This window comes from Nicotiana tabacum, chromosome 1 (genome assembly GCF_000715075.1).
Source record: "Nicotiana tabacum cultivar K326 chromosome 1, ASM71507v2, whole genome shotgun sequence".
In the NCBI taxonomy this organism is placed as follows: domain Eukaryota; kingdom Viridiplantae; phylum Streptophyta; class Magnoliopsida; order Solanales; family Solanaceae; genus Nicotiana; species Nicotiana tabacum.
Window position 1 is genome coordinate 217560836 of NC_134080.1, and position 21662 is coordinate 217582497.

General features: G+C 35.0%; 3 protein-coding genes and 1 non-coding gene across 4 annotated transcripts; 2 read left to right on the forward strand and 2 right to left on the reverse strand.

The window, feature by feature from the left end:
- The first annotated feature begins 1602 nt into the window (after positions 1-1602).
- Positions 1603-4102, forward strand: LOC107770826 (photosynthetic NDH subunit of lumenal location 3, chloroplastic-like). The gene is made up of 3 exons (XM_016590162.2): positions 1603-1963; positions 2738-3024; positions 3919-4102. Exons 1-3 carry the CDS (start codon positions 1618-1620, stop codon positions 4015-4017), a joined length of 732 nt encoding a protein of 243 aa, XP_016445648.1. The 5' UTR covers positions 1603-1617; the 3' UTR covers positions 4018-4102.
- Positions 4103-5090: 988 nt separating this feature from the next.
- On the reverse strand, positions 5091-5163 carry TRNAA-AGC (transfer RNA alanine (anticodon AGC)). The gene has a single exon. It is a non-coding gene; the product is annotated as a tRNA-Ala (tRNA).
- Positions 5164-11481: 6318 nt separating this feature from the next.
- On the forward strand, positions 11482-19450 carry LOC107770834 (formin-like protein 5). The gene is made up of 7 exons (XM_016590172.2): positions 11482-12778; positions 13516-14206; positions 14577-15222; positions 15312-15511; positions 16541-16776; positions 17265-18096; positions 19146-19450. The coding sequence occupies exons 1-6, from the start codon at positions 12620-12622 to the stop codon at positions 18093-18095; spliced, it is 2763 nt and encodes a 920-aa protein (XP_016445658.2). The 5' UTR covers positions 11482-12619; the 3' UTR covers position 18096; positions 19146-19450.
- Positions 19451-20079: 629 nt separating this feature from the next.
- LOC107770844 (chlorophyll a-b binding protein 50, chloroplastic-like) lies at positions 20080-21206 on the reverse strand. The gene has a single exon (XM_016590181.2). The coding sequence runs from the start codon at positions 20982-20984 to the stop codon at positions 20181-20183; it is 804 nt and encodes a 267-aa protein (XP_016445667.1). The 5' UTR covers positions 20985-21206; the 3' UTR covers positions 20080-20180.
- Positions 21207-21662: the final 456 nt, after the last annotated feature.

Sequence of the window (21662 nt, forward strand, 5' to 3'; positions counted from 1 at the left end):
CAATCAAATAACATCTTATAAAATCGACGGGAAAGGGTATTGGTATTATTTTTTTTTTTTTAATTGGAGGTCTTGTGTTCGAGCTCTAGGAATGAATGTTTTTTATAAGAGGCGATTTCCCCGTTAATGAATCTTATATGACACGAATCCCGAGCAGTTTGAATTCAAAAGCAAGTATCAAACATCGGGTAGAAACCCAACTAAGCGCTAAAGCATTAATATGTTTGAAATTGTGAAACGATCTCTATCTCTATTGTATCATAAATGGAGTTCCACCAAATTGTTTGTCAAATAAAATTAGGCCTTTTTTTGACCTTTTTGCCAAAAGAACCAATTCTTACAATAAAAAAGTTATGTATTAATTTTACAAACTATAACAATTTGTTTACAGTTTAACTTTTTGGCACACGGACGTTTGAAGTTTTAAGCTTGCTTTTGTTCAAGTGGAAATTCGAGTTAATTGTCGGTATTCGAATTTCAGAGGTTTTGTAGAATCCTGGAGGAATTCTATCATAATCTCTGCAGCAACGAAATTGGAAGGCTTAAATTCCTTAAGGGCAATAACTACACTAACAAGGCCTAATTATTTCGTCCCCATATTCTGTTATTTTACTTCTAACTGCTTTTACTATAAAAAATATCATAATTCATAATAAAAAATGAAAAAAACTTTTGCTTGTTAGAAAATACTGTTTATATTGAGTAAAAGAATTACTTGTAGACACATAAATTTGGGGTTTGACAATTCTTCCTTAATGCTAACATATATTCTCTTGAAAACTGGCAAATTTGCGAGGGGCATATGGTTCAAAACTCAGCGGATATTGTGCCTCTTTATCCTTCACTACCCTGTGATATACGTCTAATTTACACATCATGTGTTACGTTCTTACCACTAAACCAATGTTTTTGAGCCTTGCTACTAATATAAATGTTAAAATAGCACGAGTGAGTCATATTTCGGACTGGTTATTTAAAAATAGCCAGCATTTGCAAAGTCATTGAAAAATAGCCACTATTTTGCTGCAACACGGAAAGTTCCAGCATAATATACTGGAGATCGGTGCACCTGTGTATGAACTTCCAGCATATTATGCTGGAACTCCAACACGCAAAAAGTTCCAGTATAATATACTGGAAGTTCACACACAGGTGCACCGATCTCCAGTATATTATACTGGAGTATTTTTTCGGATTTTGAATAGTGTTTTCATCCAGATTTATCTTTACATAAAAAGTGACTAAATTTCGATTACTTTTGAAATTATGACTATTTTTGGATGACCACTTGTAAATCTGGCTATTTTTGAAAGTCCTTAAAATTAAATATTAATTGGTAATGTGATAAAAATAATAATTAATCCATATGATATTGGCAACCTTCTTTTTTTTTCTCAATTTGATTGTGAAGGACCTTCCCCTAAAAATTTTTGAGTTACTATGATGTGAAGCGATGACCCATATAACAGATATTAAACTAATAAGAGCAGATCTTGGAAAAAAAACGCTAACTATATATATCAGATAAAAATAAATAAAAAAAATACCGACGGAATTACATATTTGTCCTCTATTGGGATATCCTTCTAGTGGTCAGTAGTTAACAACAATCTTCAAATGGATATAACTGCAAAAAGTTCAAATGGCCTATCATTTCTGTTTCTTGATTCAACACCAGTTATGGCTAACACAACAAATTTGAACTGTATATTTGAAGCTCTTTCACTCATTCCCAAACTTCATTGTGTTGAGAAAATTCAAAAGAAAACAAAACCAGTTAGCTTTTTAAGCAAAAAGACAGAAGAAATTCAAGAAAAGTTACCAACACAGACTACAAGAAGACTAGCATTAGGCCTTGCTTCAATTGCTTTATTTGCAAATTCTGGCATTGGAAATTCTCTAGCTGAAGATAATAATGGATTTTTTATCACTGGTCCATTACCAGTTCCTTCAGCATCCAATAGTAAGCTTTCTTTTCACCTTTTAAACACGGTTTTTCTGGTTCGTTACACTTTTGGTCTATTCATACTCTTGCCATTAGCAAATCGTCTCGTCATTTTCGTTAATAGAGTTCAAGCTTGAAATGAAACGACTCCATGTGTCCAAGTTATTTGAGAAGAAAAAATTCAAATTTACCCCTGAAATTTTTAGTATGGTTTAAAATTACCCTTACGTCAAACTCCATTGACAGTTAAGGGCAAAAATGAGAATTTTTCCTAATGGTGAGGTCACATTAGACCAAAAATTGCTAAAATTCGAATAGTAAAGGAGCAAATTTGACCATGTTCCCCTTCTCTTATGATTTTTCTGGCCCGTTACACTTAGATTCTATCATACTCTTGCCTTTAACAAATCGTCTCGTATCTGTCTTTATCATTAACGAAGTTCTAGTATGAAATTGGATGACTCCACGTGTCCAAATTAATCGAGAAGAAAGGTCCAAATTTACCCCCCTTGAAGCTTTTAGTATGGTCTAAATTTACCGGCAGGTCGGAATCCATTAGGAGTCACGGGCAAAAAAGAGACTTTTTCCTAACGACGAGGTAACATTAGATCAAAAATTGCTTAATTTCGTATAGTACAGGAGCAAATTTGACCATTTTCCCTTCTCTTACGATGTTCATAAGTCGAGTCTTAGTTCTTGCATATATATGATAAGAGATCAAGAATCGAGTCATCTGTTCATAATTTCACTCCGCTTTGCGTATATATTGAAAATGTTTAATCTTTGATATAGACATAATAAACAAGGAGACGGGTACGAGAACATTTTTGAAGAAAGGGATTTACATTGCCAACATTGGAACAAAAGGGAGAATCCATAGGCTGAAAAGATATGCCTTTGATCTATTAGCTTTGGGAGATTTGATAGGATCAGATGCTTGGAATTATGTAAGGAAGTATTTGCGCATTAAGTCAACATTCATGTACTTTGATTTTGATGAAGTAATCTCAGCTGCTCAAGTTAATGATAAGCAACCTCTAATGGACCTTGCCAATAGATTATTTGACAATGTTGAAAAGGTAGACTCAATTCCCCTCTTGATTTTCATTTGCATGATAATATTATGTTGCTTAGATCCTCCAAAAAATGTTGTCGTGCAAGTGTTGGATCTGATCCTTCGCGCACCAGGCGGCCGATAGCGGCGGAGCTACTTAGCTTCAAGGGGTGTCAACTGACATCCCTTCACTGGAAAAGTATATTGTTTAGATAAGTAAAACCTTTTTTTTATGTATATACATAGGCGAATCTAGGATTTCTGGAATATGGTGCACCACTAAATAAATAAAAAAGTACTTAATAGGAATCAATCCATGTTCCTTTGGGTAAATAATTCAGTATTCAACCAAGTGCATCATTCAGTCTTTGTAGAGTATGGGTGCTAATAGATAATATTAGATAAATTTTAGAAAATACATATATAAAATACCTAGTTTGACGAAGAGAATATGAGTTCACGTGCCCCAGTAAACTAGTAGAAATGACACCACGTAGCAACTTTAAAAGGCTATTATTTAAGAATTAGCAAATGCGTCCTAAATTTCAGTTTTTCAGCAAATTTTCGGGACAAAAGTATCTTGAATTGTTCTGAAGTTAAGATTTTTAGTATAAAATTTAAGGACAAAATATGTACTGGCTAATCTCTAAATAGCATTCCTGAGAATGACTATTGGTGCACTTGCTCCAATAAATTACCCTATAAATCCGCTTCCTTTGTATATATACTATGTATTGAATCCCCTTAACTTTTTCGTGTATTTACTTCTTTAAATATTGAGTCCTCTTAGTGAAAATTTCGGCTCCGTTATTAGCGTCCGGTAGTATTTTTGAAGAGTATGAGCAACATAGGTTTGATGTAGGTAGCAGTAGTAGCTTTTTGATAACCCTCTTGTGTTTTTGCTCCATTTTTTATGCAGCTTGAAGATGCAGTGAAGCAAAAAAACTTGCCTCAAACACAAACATGTTATCAAGAAACAACTACAATTCTACAAGAAGTCATGGAAAAAATGTCTTAAACTACATATATTTGGATTCTGTTTGTCATTTTGTAGATTCCCAAATGAATATTGAAGCATATATGGAAATAGTAATTTTCTTATAGCAAGAGGAATGTTACTAGTAAATTTTGGAACTTTGTTGGAATTTCATTTGATTTTCTTTTCATTGCATATACAGGACAAGTAAAAGATAACAAAAAAGCAGCACAAACTGAAGATTTAACTTACAAAAGTGGGAACTAAACAAAAAATCGCACCATATCTAGAGGATTAATGAGTTAAAGCTTGTGATTATAAACACAAGTTTGTTGAAAGAATATCAGGTATTAACATATAATAGAATTTCGACACGGAGTCCAGAGGCGGGTCTAGGATTTTAATAACATGGGTGCACCGCTTAAAAAGGAGAAAAAAAAAGTATTAAGTGGGATTTGATCCCTAATCCTCTAAGTAAATAACTCAACATTCAACCAAGTGCATCATTTAGTCTCTTTGGAGCATGGTGTCAGCAGATAATTCTAGACCAATTCTAAAAAATATGTACATAAAATACCTAGTTTGACGGAAAGACTATGGGTTCACGTGCCCCGTGTAAATGCCTACAAATCCGCCTCTGGCGGAGTCAGAATTTGAAGTTTATGGGTTCTGAACTTGTTATCGAACTCATAACTCGTTTTGTTACTGGTTAGCAATTAAACCTTTATACATATTTAATGAATTTTCTAATATAAAAATAAAGTATTAAGTAAAAGTTACTGAATTCGTCCGAACCCGTCACCGATACTCTCCCTCCGCCCCTGCAGTATATAACCTTGTAAATACATATAAAATGGTTGAAAGGAAAAGTTCCAAGCTATTACTGGTAAGGAGACAGTATTCTCTCCACTGTACAAATTACAGGTTATGCTGTTAGAGCTGTTTTTATTAAGTTAAAATCAAGTGTCACATAATGATGAAAATTCCAGAAAACGTGAATTCCATTAACACACAAAATACATTAAGCAAGATTGATGAGAACAAATAAAATTGGATACATTATTGTTAGTAATCTTCAGAAAAAAAAAAGTTATTCAAGTAGGGAAAAAAGAAAATGGAGATGCGGGGTATCGATCCCCGTACCTCTCACATGCTAAGCGAGCGCTCTACCATCTGAGCTACATCCCCATTTGTAAGTGGTGCACGTAATAGTAATATATTGATACTCTTTGGTTCCTAATGTCTAATGTCTAATGTCGAGACTCTTTCATAGAATTCCAACAATTTCTCTCGCTCCTCAAAAGCCCAAGCAGCCCCAACTCTAGCTCAAGAGGGCTCCGTAGAGCAGGAGAATGCTCAGGTCCGTCTACGTGTGATTCCTCATTTGGTTCCTAAAACGTGAGGTGAGTTGCTCACCATGTTACACCATCATGTAGTTTTGTAAAGTATACATGGATATTATATAAGGTGAGTAGTTGAAGTGACAATAATTGAGTTAATTTTTCCGTTATAAAAATTAATCTTGTAATTTCTTAGTATAATAAACTAACAGTTTAATAATCATACGTGAAATTAATCCAACAAACTCGTACTTGCACCCAACTTTTTTCTTTTGATTTTCTTTAAAACAGTCTCGTCACTTGAAATAAAAGTTTGAACTTAATGGAGAAAGGATAGGTGTGGCATTTGCATGTTGGATCCACTCCTTTTGAATACTAAGGCCTCGTTTGTCTATTAAAAAAAATTCTAATTTTTTTTTTCAAAAATATGTTTGTCCATAAAATTTGTAAGTTTTTAAAAAGAATTCCAAAATTTTCAGAATTTTTTTTCCCACTCAACAAAACTGCAATATATTTTCAAGTGAAATGCATGTTCAAACATAATTTCAAATTACGTTTCTCAACTTAACTCCAAATACTATTTTTTTTTCAAAAATTGCAATTTATATACGTCCAAACCCGGCCTACTAAAAAGTCACTTTTCGGGAAAAATGTAGTTCATGCACTTGATGGTTTTGGTAAGTGTCAGTTTTTCATAAGGTAAAAACAATAAGAGCCCGTTTAGACATAAGAATTTTTTTAACTTTTTCCTTTTTTCTTAAATCAGTGTTTGGTTATAAAATTTCCAATTTTCACTTGAAGATGCATTTTGGAATTTTTCGAAAATCTGAAATACTCCAAAAGGTTGTTTTTCAAAATTTTCATTCAGATCACTCACAAAACTTCAAAAATAACCCAAAATTATATTCATGTCCAAACACAACTCTAATTTTCAAATATTTCACTTGAATTTTTTTTTTTCGCTTTTTCTTGGAACTTTACAATTCTTATTATGTCCAAACGCCCACTAAGAACTACAAAAACTAAAGCTGGCTACGTATTGGTAAAGGCCAAAAATTATACTTGAAAAAGCTGACAAACTTACACACGATGCCCATCCATACACCTATCAAATAATTCAATAATAATTTCTTGAGAAAATACATAAATTGCATATTAAACTTGTTCGGAAAAATCATTCACACACCTTAATTTTATGGGCGACCTATATCCCCCCTATTCTTGTTTGGGGTGAATTTAATACCCTATTGGTAACACTTAGTCAGTCTTGTATTGGGATGTGTAGTACACACGTGCCACGTGTCGAAAGCTGCTTTATTTTTTTTCACTTATACTTTTTTATTTAACTCTTTTTTTCCATGTCATCTTCATCATCACCTACACCACCATGGAACCAGCTCTAAACCACCTTGAAGAGCTGCAAAAACATAAAGAAAACCCAAAAACAGTAGTCATGTCTTCATCCTTCAAAGTCATGTAAATTTGCCACCAAATGACCGCTATTTTCGCTCCTTTTAACTACTAAAAATTAGCTGGCAAAACAGCCCTAAAGCAGCTCAAAACAGAGCTCAAACCCCCCACAACTGACCCCCAAAATCAACACCTAAAACTCACCCCAAAATACCTCAAAATCCACCAAAAAATCGGAGCAAAATCAGTTGCGAAAATCAGCTCCAAGACACCCCCAAATTCCAGCAGTTTTCCCCCCTTTAAAATCACTGAAAATTACAGCAAATTCCAGCCCTGAAACCTCCCCAAAACCTGCTGAAATTAGCCCTCAAAACCACCAATTTACAGCTTCAAAATACCTTAAAATCAATCCAAAAAATAAGCCTTTGGTTGTGAGATATTTTGTCTTTTTTTTTTTTTTTAATTCTTTGCAGTAGGATTATATTGATGGAATATGGTGAAGAAAACAGGCGAGTGGAAATAGAAACTCAACAAGAAGAAGAAAAAGAGAAGCAAAAGATAAAATATGACTTAGTTTCAAGAAATGGGGAGTAAGATGGTGGCACTGGTTTGCTAAAATGAAGAAAGAGAAAAAGAAACGAAAAAGAAAAGAAAATAAATAAGAAAAGAGAAAAAATTAGTATTAAGTTTAATTAGTTAGAGTATCCAATAGGAAAGTGACACCTGAACAATTAAATTAGTTTAAAGCTTCTTTTTTTTTTCCTCACGCGCATCTACGAAATGAGCTACACTTTTCATGTCAGGTCATCACTTAATGGGATATTAAATTTAGTTTAGATAAGAATAGTGGGGTGTTAGGACACCCGTAAAGTTTAGGTATGCAAATGATTTTTGCTGACAAATTTAGTGGATACTTTATGCATTTTCACTAATTTCTTTCAAACATAGTATGCAGAAAATTAAAAAAAAAATCCAAAAATATAAATTATATAATGGGGCCATAGTAAGACAAAAGAAGGAATATTGCAATAAAATGTTTCTTCCAATAATTGCTTAAAAGCAAATGGGTACTGGCTTAAACTTTAAATCATGTTTAATTCAATATTGAGAGAAAAAATTGCGCAGATAATGTATATAATTTAAAACTAGTGCTTCTTTACCCTCTGCTTTATCACTATTGAATATTTGAATCTAATAATAATTACTTTAATATAGTTTGGATCGTTCCCCCCTCAAACAAAAATGCAATAGAGAAAGAGACAGAAGGAACATGTAGCATATGGACAGGAAATTTAGAGGCCATTTGGACATAAAGATAAATTTCACTTTTTTTCGAAAAGTTTTCGCTTTTTTCGAAATCAGTGTTTGACCATAAAATTTTTAATTTTCACTTAAAGATGAATTTTGGAATTTTTTGAAAAGTTGAAAAAACTCCAAAAAACTGTTTTTCAAAATTCACTCATATTACTAAGTTGAAATTATGTTTGGACATGCATTTTATTTAAAAAAAAATTGAAATTTTGTGAGTGGGAGAACAAGTTTCAATCTACTCTATATTAGATTTTGGGAACTTTAAAAATAATTTCAAAAATAGATCATTAATCTATGAACAAACAATATTTTTAAAAAAAATTTGAAAAAAGGTTGCCAAAATGTATGGCCAAATGGGCCTATGTAATCTAATCTAATCATTATAAGAACCACCACAAGTGTGGTGGCATGGTCGAAATTATTTCATTCAGTTAGAATTTAGACGTGTATTGGGTTTAAACTTTAAAATAAACTTTTTTCATAGGGGACACTTTGTTCAGAGAAATTCCTACTCTAGTCGTTGGGTCGAAATTCCTCACACTGTTTTTAATCAGAGAAAGAAGTGAGGAATCATCTTTTCGATTCTGACTCTCCTACTCTAGTCGTTGCTTTTCTTTCTGTTACTTCGAAAGTTGCTGCTCCAACTTCAGCCACTTGAATTTTCAATGTTCCTTTTTATTTCTCATCAAACAAATGGCATCTTCTTTTGGAAATCCCATCTATTCTTAGCATGATATTGAGAAATCTCATTGCAATTACTCAAAATATTCGTCTATAGACCAAATCGGATATGTAATTATTGGAATAATTGTTGGAGACTCAAATGATGGATATGCAAGCATGATAACTTATATGTTGTTTTATATTTTCATGAATCTAGGAACTTTTGCTTGCATTGTATTATTTGGTCTACGTACCGGAACTGATAACATTCGAGATTATGCAGGATTATACACAAAAGATCGAAAAATATTCTTCAGTTTTTTCATATTTGGTTGGCTTAAATGCTTTGGAAAACATTTTCTTCATTAACTCATTTTCATCCAATTGGAGAAAAATGTTTTCTCTATCAAGAAAAGGAAAAACATTTTCCAAAACTCTTTTCTAACCTTTACCCATTTCCCATCCCCATCAACCTCTACCAACCCATCCCTATACCCCACCCCACCCCAACTCAACCTACCCTCGCCCCACCGCCACCCCGCCCCGCCCCCACCCTAAATAGAAATATTATTAATAGTACTTTATTTTCTAGTATTTTTTTTATTTCAGCAAATGAGCATTTTCTTTTTACGATACAAAAAAAAATTAACAAAAAAAGTACTTTCTTTTCATGATATAGAAGAAACATTTTCTTTCATATCAACAAAATAATGCAATAAAAATTATTTTCTTTTATTAAAACAAAAAGAGTATTTTTCGGGAAAAAAGTTTTCATTCACCAATCAAACAAGGGAAATTAAGTGATAAAACCACTTATTTTTCATAAAAATATTTTACAGAAAAATATTTACCAAACATACCCGGAGTTAGATCTTTTTTAGTAAATACTTTGCTTGACGTTAACTGTCACTGCCATTTGGAAAAGAAAAAAAAGAAGAAGAAGCATGCAAACGATATCAAGAGCCAATGAATCTTAGGAAGATGACCTTTTATTTTGTCTCACGACATTAGATTATGCATGAAGTTTAAGATATTAGTTTGACTTATATATATATAAAAGTATTTGTTGAAAAGATAATAAATTTAAATTCTTGAAAATTGTGCAAGGAAGATATCATGAGAAGAGAAAATAATATCCATGATAATACCTGGTAGCATACTTTCCCCCAAAATCCAACATGCAAAATGTATACCTTTCCGAGTTTTTTTTCTTTCTTAGGGATAGATTTTTGGCCAATATTATTCCTTATTTTTTATGGTAAGTTTATTTTGGTCCCTTAAATATATTTCAGAGTATATTTAATCCCTTAAATACAGAGGCGGATTTAGAATTTTCGGAGGAAGGGTGCACTATTACTTTTTTTTAAAAAAATTAAACAAAAAGGTTGGTAGGATGATCCCCTGACCTTAGGCTATTAGAAATAAGAGACCAAAACCAATGCACCACTTGGTCCTTTTTGACCATAGGTTCCATCAAGTATACATATTTGTTTTCGCCAAATTATATACATCATATCTATACTTTAACCCGAGGACTATGGGTTCACGTGAACCATGTTTTACATGGTAGATCCGCCCCTATTTAAATATGCTAAAGTGGAGCATCTTTAATCTCACTAACAAAATCTGTCGAAGATCAATTACGGGATTGGTTTCGGCACTCACTGTCTTTTTAATTTACTTATCGAAAATATTTTATAAACCAACACCCACTAATAGTACAGAGCTAATAAATTTAAGATTTTAACGTTGAAACTTTTACTTTAAAAAATTCGGTTGATTTTTTCAAAAAGAAAAAAAGTTAAAATTTGAAAAAAATAGAGCTGCCAAGATCACGTATGAGCATATTATTGAAGCAAACGAAAAACCAGATTGTATTATCACTTTTAGCCCGTGCCAAAAACTATTTACATCTGGTAATCGAAAAAGTATATAAAATTTGTATAATTTTTGTATATTAACATACAAAATTTATGTATATACAAAATGATATACAAATTTTATATATTTTTTCTAAAGTGTCATTTTCTCATTGAAACTGACACGGAAGGGGATATTTTCAAGTTCAAAATTTTAGAAGACGTTATCTAAAAATGAGAAATTAAAATAATAATTTGCGTTATCCAATAAAAGGAGAGGAAACGTTTTGATTCAGAGCAGAATATTCGCTTCATGAATCAGAGTTGGTTACCACCGTTAGTTTTTTAACACATTCTGTCAGTGAGACTAAAGGTGCTCCACTTTAGCATACTTAAGGGACTAAATATGCTCGAGATTATATTTGAGGGACCAAAATAGACCTACCCTCAAAGATAAAGGACACTATTGGCCAAAAACTCGAATGCGATAAAGTAGTTAAGGAGAATTATTATAAACTGTAATTATTCAATCCCTAGTAAGTTTTTAGGGTACTAAAATAAAACATGCAAATGAGGAAAATTTCAGAATAGGATATCCGAGCTAATTCCCATCATTTTCTTCATCTTTCCAATTTGTGCCTTTCCGACTCATTTTCTCCTTTATTTCTATGATAATGATAATTTATCAACAAAAACTAAAAGTGTGTCTACTACTTATTATAATAAAAAAAAATTCACTATCAAATACAATTTAACTGATTATTTTGTTTTCTAAACTGTCAATGTACACTTAGTATGAATCATATTATATATATACATATTTTTACACATAGTGGTGTGTAAATATTAAAGTCAATTACTGGTTGAACAGAAAAAAAATGAAGTGAACAAAAATATCTAAATTGTTTTCTTCTAGATAAATTGAACATAACAAGAAACAGCATTAAAGATAGTAAAAACATTGTCATCTGCGTTCAGACACGGCTGCCTTCTACACAAAAGAAAAATTCACTTTCCACACAAAGAAATTTCTCTGGTCAACTCACGCGCCTTCTCTAAACACACCCTTTACAATTCTTTATTCTTTTTGTATTTTTAGCTTCTTTTTTGCTCGATCTGATAAAAACCCAAGTTAAAGAATTTGGCTTTGATGGCCAATTCATTGGAATTATTGTAGTTTGTTTTTGACAATATTGCCTTCTTGAATTGACTACTTCTTGATTCGGTCAGTTAGCCTTTTGTGTTAAAGCTGAGTTTTTTTTTTCCCTTTCTATTTTATGGTTTATTCAGTGTGTTGTTTGATGCCACTGTTTGGATGTTCTTGCGTGAAAAATCTGAGTTGGGTCACTGAGATTTTTGCTGAGAAGTTTGTGGTTAATATATTTGAGAGGCTGTCTTGAGAAGAATTTAGTAGTGTCGGTAGTATAGGCAGTAAGGACTTGACCTTTGTGGGATTTTCAAGATGGGTGAAATCTGTTTTGGTATTTTTGAGTTTTTTTGCTTGAAAATCTGAGGTGGGGTCACTGAGTTTTTTGTTGAAAAGTTTGTGATTTAGACATTTGGGACGTGTACTTCAGGAGACTGCAAAAGGGTTGATGGTAAATGCAGTAAAGACTTGATCTTTGTGGATTTTCAAGAGGGTTTTTGAGTTTTTTGAAGGAAAATCTGAGGTGGGTCAGTGAGAGTTTTGTTGAGAAGTTTGTGGTTTTAATATTTGAGAAGTGTTCTTCAGAAAATTTCAACAGGGTTGGTGGTAAATGCAGTAAAGACTTGACCTTTAGTGGGATTTTCAAGAGGGAGTGAAATCTTTTGGTTTATTGGTTTATACAGTGTGTTTGATGGCACTATATTGAGTTCTTGCATGAAAATAGGAAGTTGGTCAGTGAGTTTTTATTTGAGAAGTTTGTGATTTGGATATTTGAAAGGTGTTCTTCAGAAGATTTCCATAGGGTTAGTGGTAAATGCTGCAAAGACTTGGCCTTTTGTGAGATTTGAGGAGGGAACAAAAAGGGGTTTGGGGGTATGTTGAGTTATTCATGATAAGCATTGCTTGCTTTGTTTATGCTGATTCAAAAGGAAATGGGTGTAAGAGGAGTAGCCCAATTGTGTTTTTTTATCAGTACTCTTTTTATTATAGTAGCAGCAAATCCCGATAGCAAGACGTCGGTGGAACATTTGCTGGTCAATCAAATCAGTTCCGGGGAGATCAACCAAGAATTGGTACTAACTCTCTTCTTTAGCTGACTCATTTTACATGCCGTTTGAATATTTTTTGTTTTTGAAGTGTTAAGTGGTTTCTTTGGTTTGCTTAATTTCTACTTAAGAGAATAGTGTGTTTGGACAGGGATAGAATGAATGTCATGGATTGTTCCTATGGAGCAGTTCGATGAAAAATTTACATTACTTGATCCCGCCACTTTTGAGAACTATATGTAGCAGTATTTCGTCATAATGAGCATATGTTTCCGTATCCATGTTTACAAACTTTATATTGTGTAATAATTTTCCTTCTCTTTAGCATCACTTTTTAATTTGTGAAGCATTTGATGTGCCATTTTGTGAAAGAATGTGAGCAATCTATGCATCACTTCATTTAGATGGAATCTTGAGTTCATTCCTGAGATCAACTAGGTGATTGTTGTGTTGTTCCCTCGACCAGCTAGACCTTATAGCGAGGCACTTCTTATGCTTTTCGCTTTTGGCAACGCTACATTCTACTGGTCTATAGTTTCCTTTCACTTACCTGCTGCCAATTTCCCTATATATTGATCCAAACTTCAGCCACTCCTTCATCAGAAGTTCCAAATGTTTCCCCTCAATTTTCCATACTTCCAAGTTTTTTAATTCGGACCAGCATCAATAACTCTCCCCTTACATATTTATCGGTAGTATTTTCATTTGTACGTCTTTGAGAATAAGTATTCATAAGCAATTCTGATTGTAATCTTCTGCTGCAGGCTGAAGTGTTATGGGTGAACTGTAGGCTAGAGTTATTACATGCTAATGGCGCTGTTGAAGATGTTGAAGAATCAAGTGGGAGCCACGAAATCCTTTCTAACAGAAGACGGTTAACTAAAAATAAAGAGAAACATGTCAATATCTTGCATCAATTCACTAAGGAAGCCCTTGTGCGTTGTTTGGTGAAGAAAAATCTCCTGTTTCTTATTTCGGGAGAGGAGAAGCATCTACCTACATGGTATACCAGGTGCACCGACTTTCTCTTTTCCTGGTACAATGCACCTACACGGCGTGAATTGCTTCAGGTCGGAGATGCTCCTGCTTCTGCTCCTGCTTCCGCTCCTTCACCTAATCCAGCAACTTCCAGTTCTGAAACTCCGAATTCTACGCCACCTGCCCGTCCTCCTTCAAAGCCATTTTTTCCTCGAGACTACAATGATTCAAGCAAAAGCTCTGCACCTAGTGATCATTCTTCTACTAGTCAAAATGCTACTTCGGATGTACACTCAAATAAGCGAAAAAGCAACAGGAAAACAGTTCTTGTTGCAGTTCTTGTGACTGCTGCAGTCACATTTGTTGTTGTTGCACTCTTTTTTGTATGCTATTGCAAGGTTTGTGGGGCTGGATCCAGAAAAGGAAGGAATGACGAGAGACCTCTTCTCAGCTTAAGCATGAGCGAATATTCTGTTGGTACACTCACTATTCCTTGTTTCCCTTGTATATATAAATATGTGTATGTATATAATACACTTCCTCCGTTTTCAAAGAGAATGAACCTATTACTAGTTGGGGAGTCAAACAAGGTTTTCTTTGACCATATTTTTTGCAAATAGTTTTTAAGTATTTTGCATTGTTAACTATTATGACTTATAGTACTTTTTATGTAGTTTCTAAATATGTTAATTTATTTCAAATAACTTAAAGAATCTATGTCTGAATTCATACTGAAAATTAGTCAATTTGACCCTCGTACTCCGAAAAGGTTCAAGCAAATTGAAACAGAGGGAGTATTGATTTTTGCTTTTGGTATACTGATGTTTCTGAGATTTCAATCTTTCAGCTTCATTACACAAGTCATCAGTTTTAGGAGCTTCAATGGGTAATGCTGGTAATCATTCAGTCAGTGACAATTCCGACGATAAAATGGGTAAAAGTTTCTATATGGAGCCAAACGGTGTTAATGTTTCCAAAACCGAGATACCTTTGGGAACTGTTACGGGCATTGCTGTGGCTGCAGCAGGGGATTCTGCACAGATACCGCCCGGTAGGATGGGGACGCATGGACTGCCTCCACTTAAGCCTCCCCCGGGTAGGGTGAATCCTTTTGAAGACCCACTGTCTCCTGCCAAACCAGCCAATGTTGCTGCTCCACCTCCACCTCCACCACCACAGAAACCTTCATCTAGCGGTCCACACCCTCCTGCACCAGGGGCTCCTCCACCCCCACCTATACCAACTCGTGCGAAGGCTGGTCCTCGGCCACCACCACCTCCTGGTCCTGGTGCTACTCCACCTCGTCCTCCTCCCACGGGGTTGAAGCCGCCTCGACCTTCACCTCTTGGATCAAACGCATCCTCTAGTGCTTCAGCTGAGGGATCAGGGGCTGACGCTTCTAAAACTAAGCTAAAGCCTTTCTTCTGGGATAAGGTTCTAGCCAACCCTGACCATTCAATGGTTTGGCATCAGATCAAATCAGGATCTTTCCAGTAAGTGTACCTTTTTCTTGCTTAACATTGCTCTACGATTGTTTTGATGGAGTAAGGTTTCTAAATGAACAGTGCATATCGTTTGTCAGATTTGATGAAGAGATGATAGAGAGTCTCTTTGGATATGCTCCTGCTGACAAAAACAAGAACGTTTCAAAGGACTCTACGTCCCAAGATGCTTCCAAACAATATGTTCAAATTATTGATCAAAGGAAGGCACAGAATTTATCTATTCTTCTTAAAGCCTTAAACGTGACAACTGAAGAAGTCTGTGATGCTCTCAAAGAAGGTGATCTCCTGTTCCTTTCTTCCTTATTCAGAGAACTGAAAGAGTACTATTGGCTTTAATTATCACGTGCAATCAAATGAAAGGTAGAAAAGTTTTTAATTTAAATACTTAAATAAGCTCGTTTACTCGAAGGAAAGCATTTTAAGATGTTTTCTGCTAATTTTCTTTTGAGTTTCACTGATCACCTCATCATTCTCTTACTTGGCTACTCAATGAAAAGTTGAAAACGTCATGTTCAACTACTTTTAATTGTCTATCCCCCTCTGAAAAGAAAGAAAATTGTTTCTAAGTCCTATAAAATTTATTTATATTAGTATATCATGATCTCTAGTGATTTCCATTAGAGACAAAAATACTAGGTGATTGTTTCCCATCTGCCTAAGTCCGGGTGGGAAGAGTACTCAGTACCTGATGGGAGGTAATAGGTAGACGCTGGGATAGTTAAGGTGCGAGCAAGGTGGCTTGGACACTATTGTTATTAAAAAAATGATTTTCTAATGATTCTACTTGCATTCATCCTTATCCTAAAAGATAAATCATTTTCTACTATTTTGTCGGTTGTCAAAATGTTCGAGAAAAAACTATTTGATGCTTACCCCTAACTGGAGTTTGCTTCTATGTTATACCCCATTTGTCTCAAAAGATATGATAGTTACCCCTACAGAGATTAAGAGAAGAAGTTTAACTGGATCATCATACTCGAGATTTCTGTAAAAGTATTCAAAATGTGAAAAGTGAAATGCTTACTTGCAAAGGTTTATCGTCATGGTAAAGACAAATATAGGTAGTTTGACTTTATATGGTTTTGAATTCTTGGAAAAGGTAAAGTTTTTTTGTTTTACTGGCAAGGGTGACGTCACTTTGGGATAGGTGATATAAAAAAGTATGTAGGTAATATGGGAAAGGAGGAGTATGTAGTATCAGTTGATATTGGTCACTTAATTGGGTGCTATTTCTTGGAAATGGGAATATTGGTTTTTGTACATTTGCATCTACCAAAGCAGTAACTAATGTTTTATACTGACTCAGGAAATGAGCTGCCTCCTGAACTCCTTCAAACTTTACTTAAGATGGCTCCAACTACCGATGAAGAATTGAAGCTGAGGCTCTATAATGGGGATCTCTCTCGGCTTGGGCCTGCAGAGCGGTTCTTGAAAGTCTTGGTTGATATTCCATTTGCCTTCAAGAGGCTTGAATCCTTGCTTTTTATGTGCAGTCTTCAGGAGGAGACATCAATGGTTAAAGAATCATTTGCCACTTTGGAGGTGAGATAAATGTTCCTGATCGTGATGAACTGTTGGATTATTTGTAAATATTCCTATCTTGTAGTTGTTTTCCTATTGGTTGGAGTCCACTGAACCAGGGGCGGAGCTACAATATTAGCTACGGGTTCGGATGAACCCACTAGCTTTTGCTTATACCCTGTCTTTTATTAGGAATTCCATTAAATATGTATAAATATTTAATTGCAAACCCAGTAACTAAAAGGAGTTATGAGTTTGATGGCAAATTCAGAACTCAATAAGCTTTAAATCTTGGCTCCGCCTCTGCACTAAACTACTTGAAAGTACTTGAAAGTTTAATCTAGGTCAACTTGTCAGATTAACTAATGAGTTGTAGGGATTTCATTACTTCCAGCATATCGCTACATGCTGTTCTTCCTCTTTCTCCTTACATTTAAAACCTTAACATTCTTTTGTTTTCTAAGGATATACTGACATTGGCGTTTGCTGCATCTTCATTTATGCTCCAGGCTGCTTGCACGGAACTCCGGAAAAGCAGGCTGTTTCACAAGCTCCTTGAGGCTGTTCTAAAAACTGGCAATCGTATGAATGATGGAACATTTCGTGGTGGTGCTCAAGCATTTAAACTTGACACGCTTCTAAAACTATCCGATGTAAAAGGGATAGATGGGAAAACTACGTTGTTGCATTTTGTTGTTCAAGAGATAATCCGTTCAGAAGGTGTAAGAGCTGCCCGTTCCAGGGATCGAGGCAGCAATCTACCCGAGGATCAGTCTCAGGAATCGGAGGAGTATTATCGAAGTACTGGTCTCCAGGTCGTTTCAGGTTTGAGCAGTGAACTTGAAAATGTGAAAAAAGCTGCAATTTTAGATGCGGATAGCTTAACAGGCACAGTGTCCAAGCTTGGTCACGAACTCAAAAAGTCACGGGATTTCCTAAATTCAGAAATGAAGAACGTGGATGATGAGAACGGGTTTCTCCAGACCTTAAAGAGTTTTGTGCAGAACGCTGAGGTTGACATCATGTGGTTACTCGAGGAAGAAAAAAGAATTATGGCTCTAGTTAAGAGCACGGGTGACTATTTCCACGGGAATTCAGGGAAAGATGAAGGTTTGCGATTGTTTGTTATTGTTCGAGATTTTCTGGTAATTTTAGATAAGGTATGCATAGAGGTGAAAAATGCTCAGAGAAAGCTAAATGGCACGCCAAAGAAAGAGAATTTGGCAGGTAAAACTTCAGAGTCCACCAATTTACCGTCCCTCAATCTCCGTCAGAAGCTTTTTCCAGCTATTGCCGACCGGAGAATTGATGATTCTAGTTCAGATGATGATACTCCTTAAGGTAAGGTTTCATCAAGGTGAAACTGGCTCTGTGTTTTTCTTCATTTGCTTGCTTTAATTTTGTCTGCTTAGGAGACACCGGGTCTATTAATTCTAATTTCATGACTTAAAAAATGTATAAAAATAGATGTATAAGGGTAAAATCACTGATTTAATGTACTTGTTTATCACTTTTTAGTTCATAACACATCATTAATCTACAAATTACTAATGAATAGATATATACTAAGAGCTTAAAAGTGATGCATTTACTAAACTATTCATAAAATAGGGTAATTTCTACCTTAAATTGTAGACCTATTAAAACATAAAATCTTAAAAGCAGAGCAAATGATTAAAATATAATATGTTGCATTAAGTATTAAGTATATATTTTCAAATATATGATATGTTACTTGCTAGCCCTAAGAATCAAAATCAATAGATTTGCCTATGACTTTTTCTTTATCATGTACTCGAGCAGTTTACGAGTCATAAGCTTTCTTTTTATGTTGAAAGCATGAAGTAATTTTTTTTTTTTTTGGGGGGGGGATGAACCCAAGGGTGTGGCCTAGTGGTAGTGGTCAATGAAGTGGGTTGAGAACCATGAGGTCTTAGATTCAAATCCCAACGGAGGCAAAAACACTATGTGATTTCTTCCCATCTGTCCAAGCCTTGGTGGATAGAGTTACTTGGTACCTGTTGCTAGTGGGAGGTGGTAGGTATCCTGTGGAATTAGTGGAGGTGCGACGTAAACTGGCCTGACACTACGGTTATAAAAAAAATGTAGTCTATGATTCTATGATGTTAAGCCAACATTTGTATATACACCTATGACAACCGCGCCTCAATTCCAAGCTAGTTGGAGTTGGCGATATAAATCCTCGTTATCATAAATGCCTCATTTTGGATTCATAATATTACAATTCTCCGTACTAACGCGTCTTCTAGTAAGCGCTATTCTTCTTGTTAGTATTACCTATACAGATTTTCAGCTTCCATTGTTTTCTATCTTTCGCTTTATATGCGTAGATGATACACTAAGATCACTTCTTTGTCCGGTTGGCACAGGTTTCGGAGGGGACGGAGAAAGCTTGTTTAAATACTCATTCATTTTAGAGATCAAGTATGGTAGATAAGGAAGCTTCAGTTGTAGCAGAGAGAGATCAGACAGAAGATATGCTTACAAATTCTACCTGTTACATGGTTCTTTCTATATCAATATTTCCTTTCTTGAAGCTCCTACTTGTAGTTAAAATTATTTAGGAAAATTCTCATGCATTATTTTCTTAGTTTAGCCTGTAATTCTTTGTTTCAATGTATTTGAAAAAAGTAACTCTGTTGATTATCAGTTATCACATATGGTGTCTCAAAAAGTGGTCCATGTTATAATGAGTTATTCCCTATGTAGTGTTGTCAAAGGCGAAAAGCGTTGGCGCCTATCGGCGCGCACTTAATGTGTAAGTAACACCCGAGCTTTAATGAAAAAGGGTGCAAGAATTTTTTTTACAGAAATATATCTATAATTTAAGAATAATAATTCAAAGTACCAATGAAGTAATATGGACAAAGGAATCAAAAGATTTTAAAATAGTGAAATATTTATTGTTTAGTGTCAATGGATTGTGATTGAATTGAAGTTCTTGTTAAGCGAGGCAAAGCGCTCAACCTGTTTTGCACCTAGCTTCAGGGTTTAAAGCATGTTTTACGCGAGCCTTTGACAATACTGGTCTCTTAGGCAATGGCTTTTTGTAATGTATCCAAAATGTTGTTTTTTAGGGGATAATCCAATATGTTACATAATGTTTAAGAAATACTAATCAAGAAAAAGAATTCCCTTTAGTTTTTAGTTTCCCTTCTATTTTCACTATCAATTTTCTTTGCTCTGCAAATTCTTGTTTGAACGTTAAAACGCTCTGTTGTTACTATTATGTAGCATTTGTTATAGTAACCTCTTAACTTGTATACTTAATTCATGGAAAGCACATAAAATGTAACTGAGAACTACACAATTAAACAAAATTCACATATAATCTTCACTAATTTACAATAGCTTTACAAGCTCCATAAAAAAATGAGAAACCACAGGAGACATTTTTAAGAACTTCACTTTCCTGGAACAAAGTTTGTGGCATAGGCCCAGGCGTTGTTGTTAACTGGATCAGCAAGGTGGTCAGCAAGGTTCTCCAATGGACCTTTTCCGGTGACGATAGCCTGAACGAAGAATCCAAACATGGAGAACATAGCAAGTCTACCGTTCTTGATCTCCTTCACCTTGAGCTCAGCAAAAGCCTCTGGATCATCAGCAAGGCCTAATGGGTCAAAGCTACCACCAGGGTAGAGTGGGTCGACAACCTCACCAAGAGGCCCACCAGCAACACGGTAACCCTCAACGGCTCCCATCAACACGACTTGGCAAGCCCAAATGGCCAAGATACTTTGTGCATGGACCAAACTTGGGTTGCCCAAGTAGTCAAGTCCACCCTCGCTAAAAATCTGGGATCCAGCTTTGAACCATACAGCCTCACCGAATTTGACACCATTACGGGCCAAGAGCTCGGGGAAGACGCAACCAAGAGCTCCAAGCATGGCCCATCTGCAGTGGATCACCTCTAGCTCACGGTTCTTAGCAAAAGTTTCTGGATCAGCTGAAAGTCCAGCAGTGTCCCATCCGTAATCACCAGGAAACTCACCAGTCAAGTAGCTTGGAGACTCACCGGAGAATGGGCCCAAGTACTTGACACGATCAGGACCATACCATGGGCTGCCAGAAGAGACTGGCTTGGCCTTGGTAACAGTCTTCCTCATGGTGACTTTTCCATTTCCGGTGATCTCAGAGGAAGACGGTGAGAGTTTCACCGCCTTTCCGACAAAAGAAGAGGAAGAAAGAGCCATTGTAGTAGCTGCCATTGTAGAAATAAAGTGAGATACTCTTGTCTCTTGAATGCAACTACTACACAGAAAGAGTATTTGATTTATGGCTTGAGTTTAATGGGCTTGCAGCAACTGTATATAAATAACTAGGTAGGACCAAAGTCCTCATCCTAGAATATCATCATCTGTTTTATAATTGGTGAATGACAATTTGCTATATTTTTATTTTATTCGTTTCATGTCCATTTGGCAAAGTTCAGCACCGTTAAGCATGACTAGATTCTTTTAGATACATTATGTTTAAAAAAATCCAACCCATTGAAGATTTCCTCTCTTACAGCCAACCCAAAATAGCCACGTGTAATAGTGGATTTTTGGAATATCCACTTGACCAAATCATAAGAGTATAACCTAATGGGCAATGCAGTATTGTCTCGCAATGGAAGTGAAAAACAACTTTCATAGCTATATATGTTGTGTAGTTTATTATTCTTATTATTTCAAAAGTTAAATTCCAAAGGACATGACTCTATATCTAATCTGAATAGTTGCAGGAATTAACTACCAGCCTACCAACACTCAATATATAAGAGTGTTGTTTCACTTCAAATCTAAAACGTTTCAATGTAATTGATAGTAGGTTTGTTGTATCACAAAAGTCCATTTCTATATAGTAGGCAATAATAATATGTTCATTTCTATATTTCTCCTCTT

Excerpts from the sequence above, each read along its gene's own strand:
- LOC107770826 (XM_016590162.2), top strand. The coding sequence starts at position 1,618 with ATGGATATAACTGCAAAAAGTTCAAATGGCCTATCATTTCTGTTTCTT. Across the intron at positions 1,964-2,737 it reads AGTTCCTTCAGCATCCAATA|ACATAATAAACAAGGAGACG; the intron begins GTAAGCTTTCTT and ends TCTTTGATATAG. Across the intron at positions 3,025-3,918 it reads TATTTGACAATGTTGAAAAG|CTTGAAGATGCAGTGAAGCA; the intron begins GTAGACTCAATT and ends TTTTTTATGCAG.
- LOC107770834 (XM_016590172.2), top strand. The coding sequence starts at position 12,620 with ATGCTGATTCAAAAGGAAATGGGTGTAAGAGGAGTAGCCCAATTGTGT. Across the intron at positions 12,779-13,515 it reads GGGAGATCAACCAAGAATTG|GCTGAAGTGTTATGGGTGAA; the intron begins GTACTAACTCTC and ends CTTCTGCTGCAG. Across the intron at positions 15,512-16,540 it reads CTGTGATGCTCTCAAAGAAG|GAAATGAGCTGCCTCCTGAA; the intron begins GTGATCTCCTGT and ends ATACTGACTCAG.
- LOC107770844 (XM_016590181.2), bottom strand. The coding sequence starts at position 20,984 with ATGGCAGCTACTACAATGGCTCTTTCTTCCTCTTCTTTTGTCGGAAAG.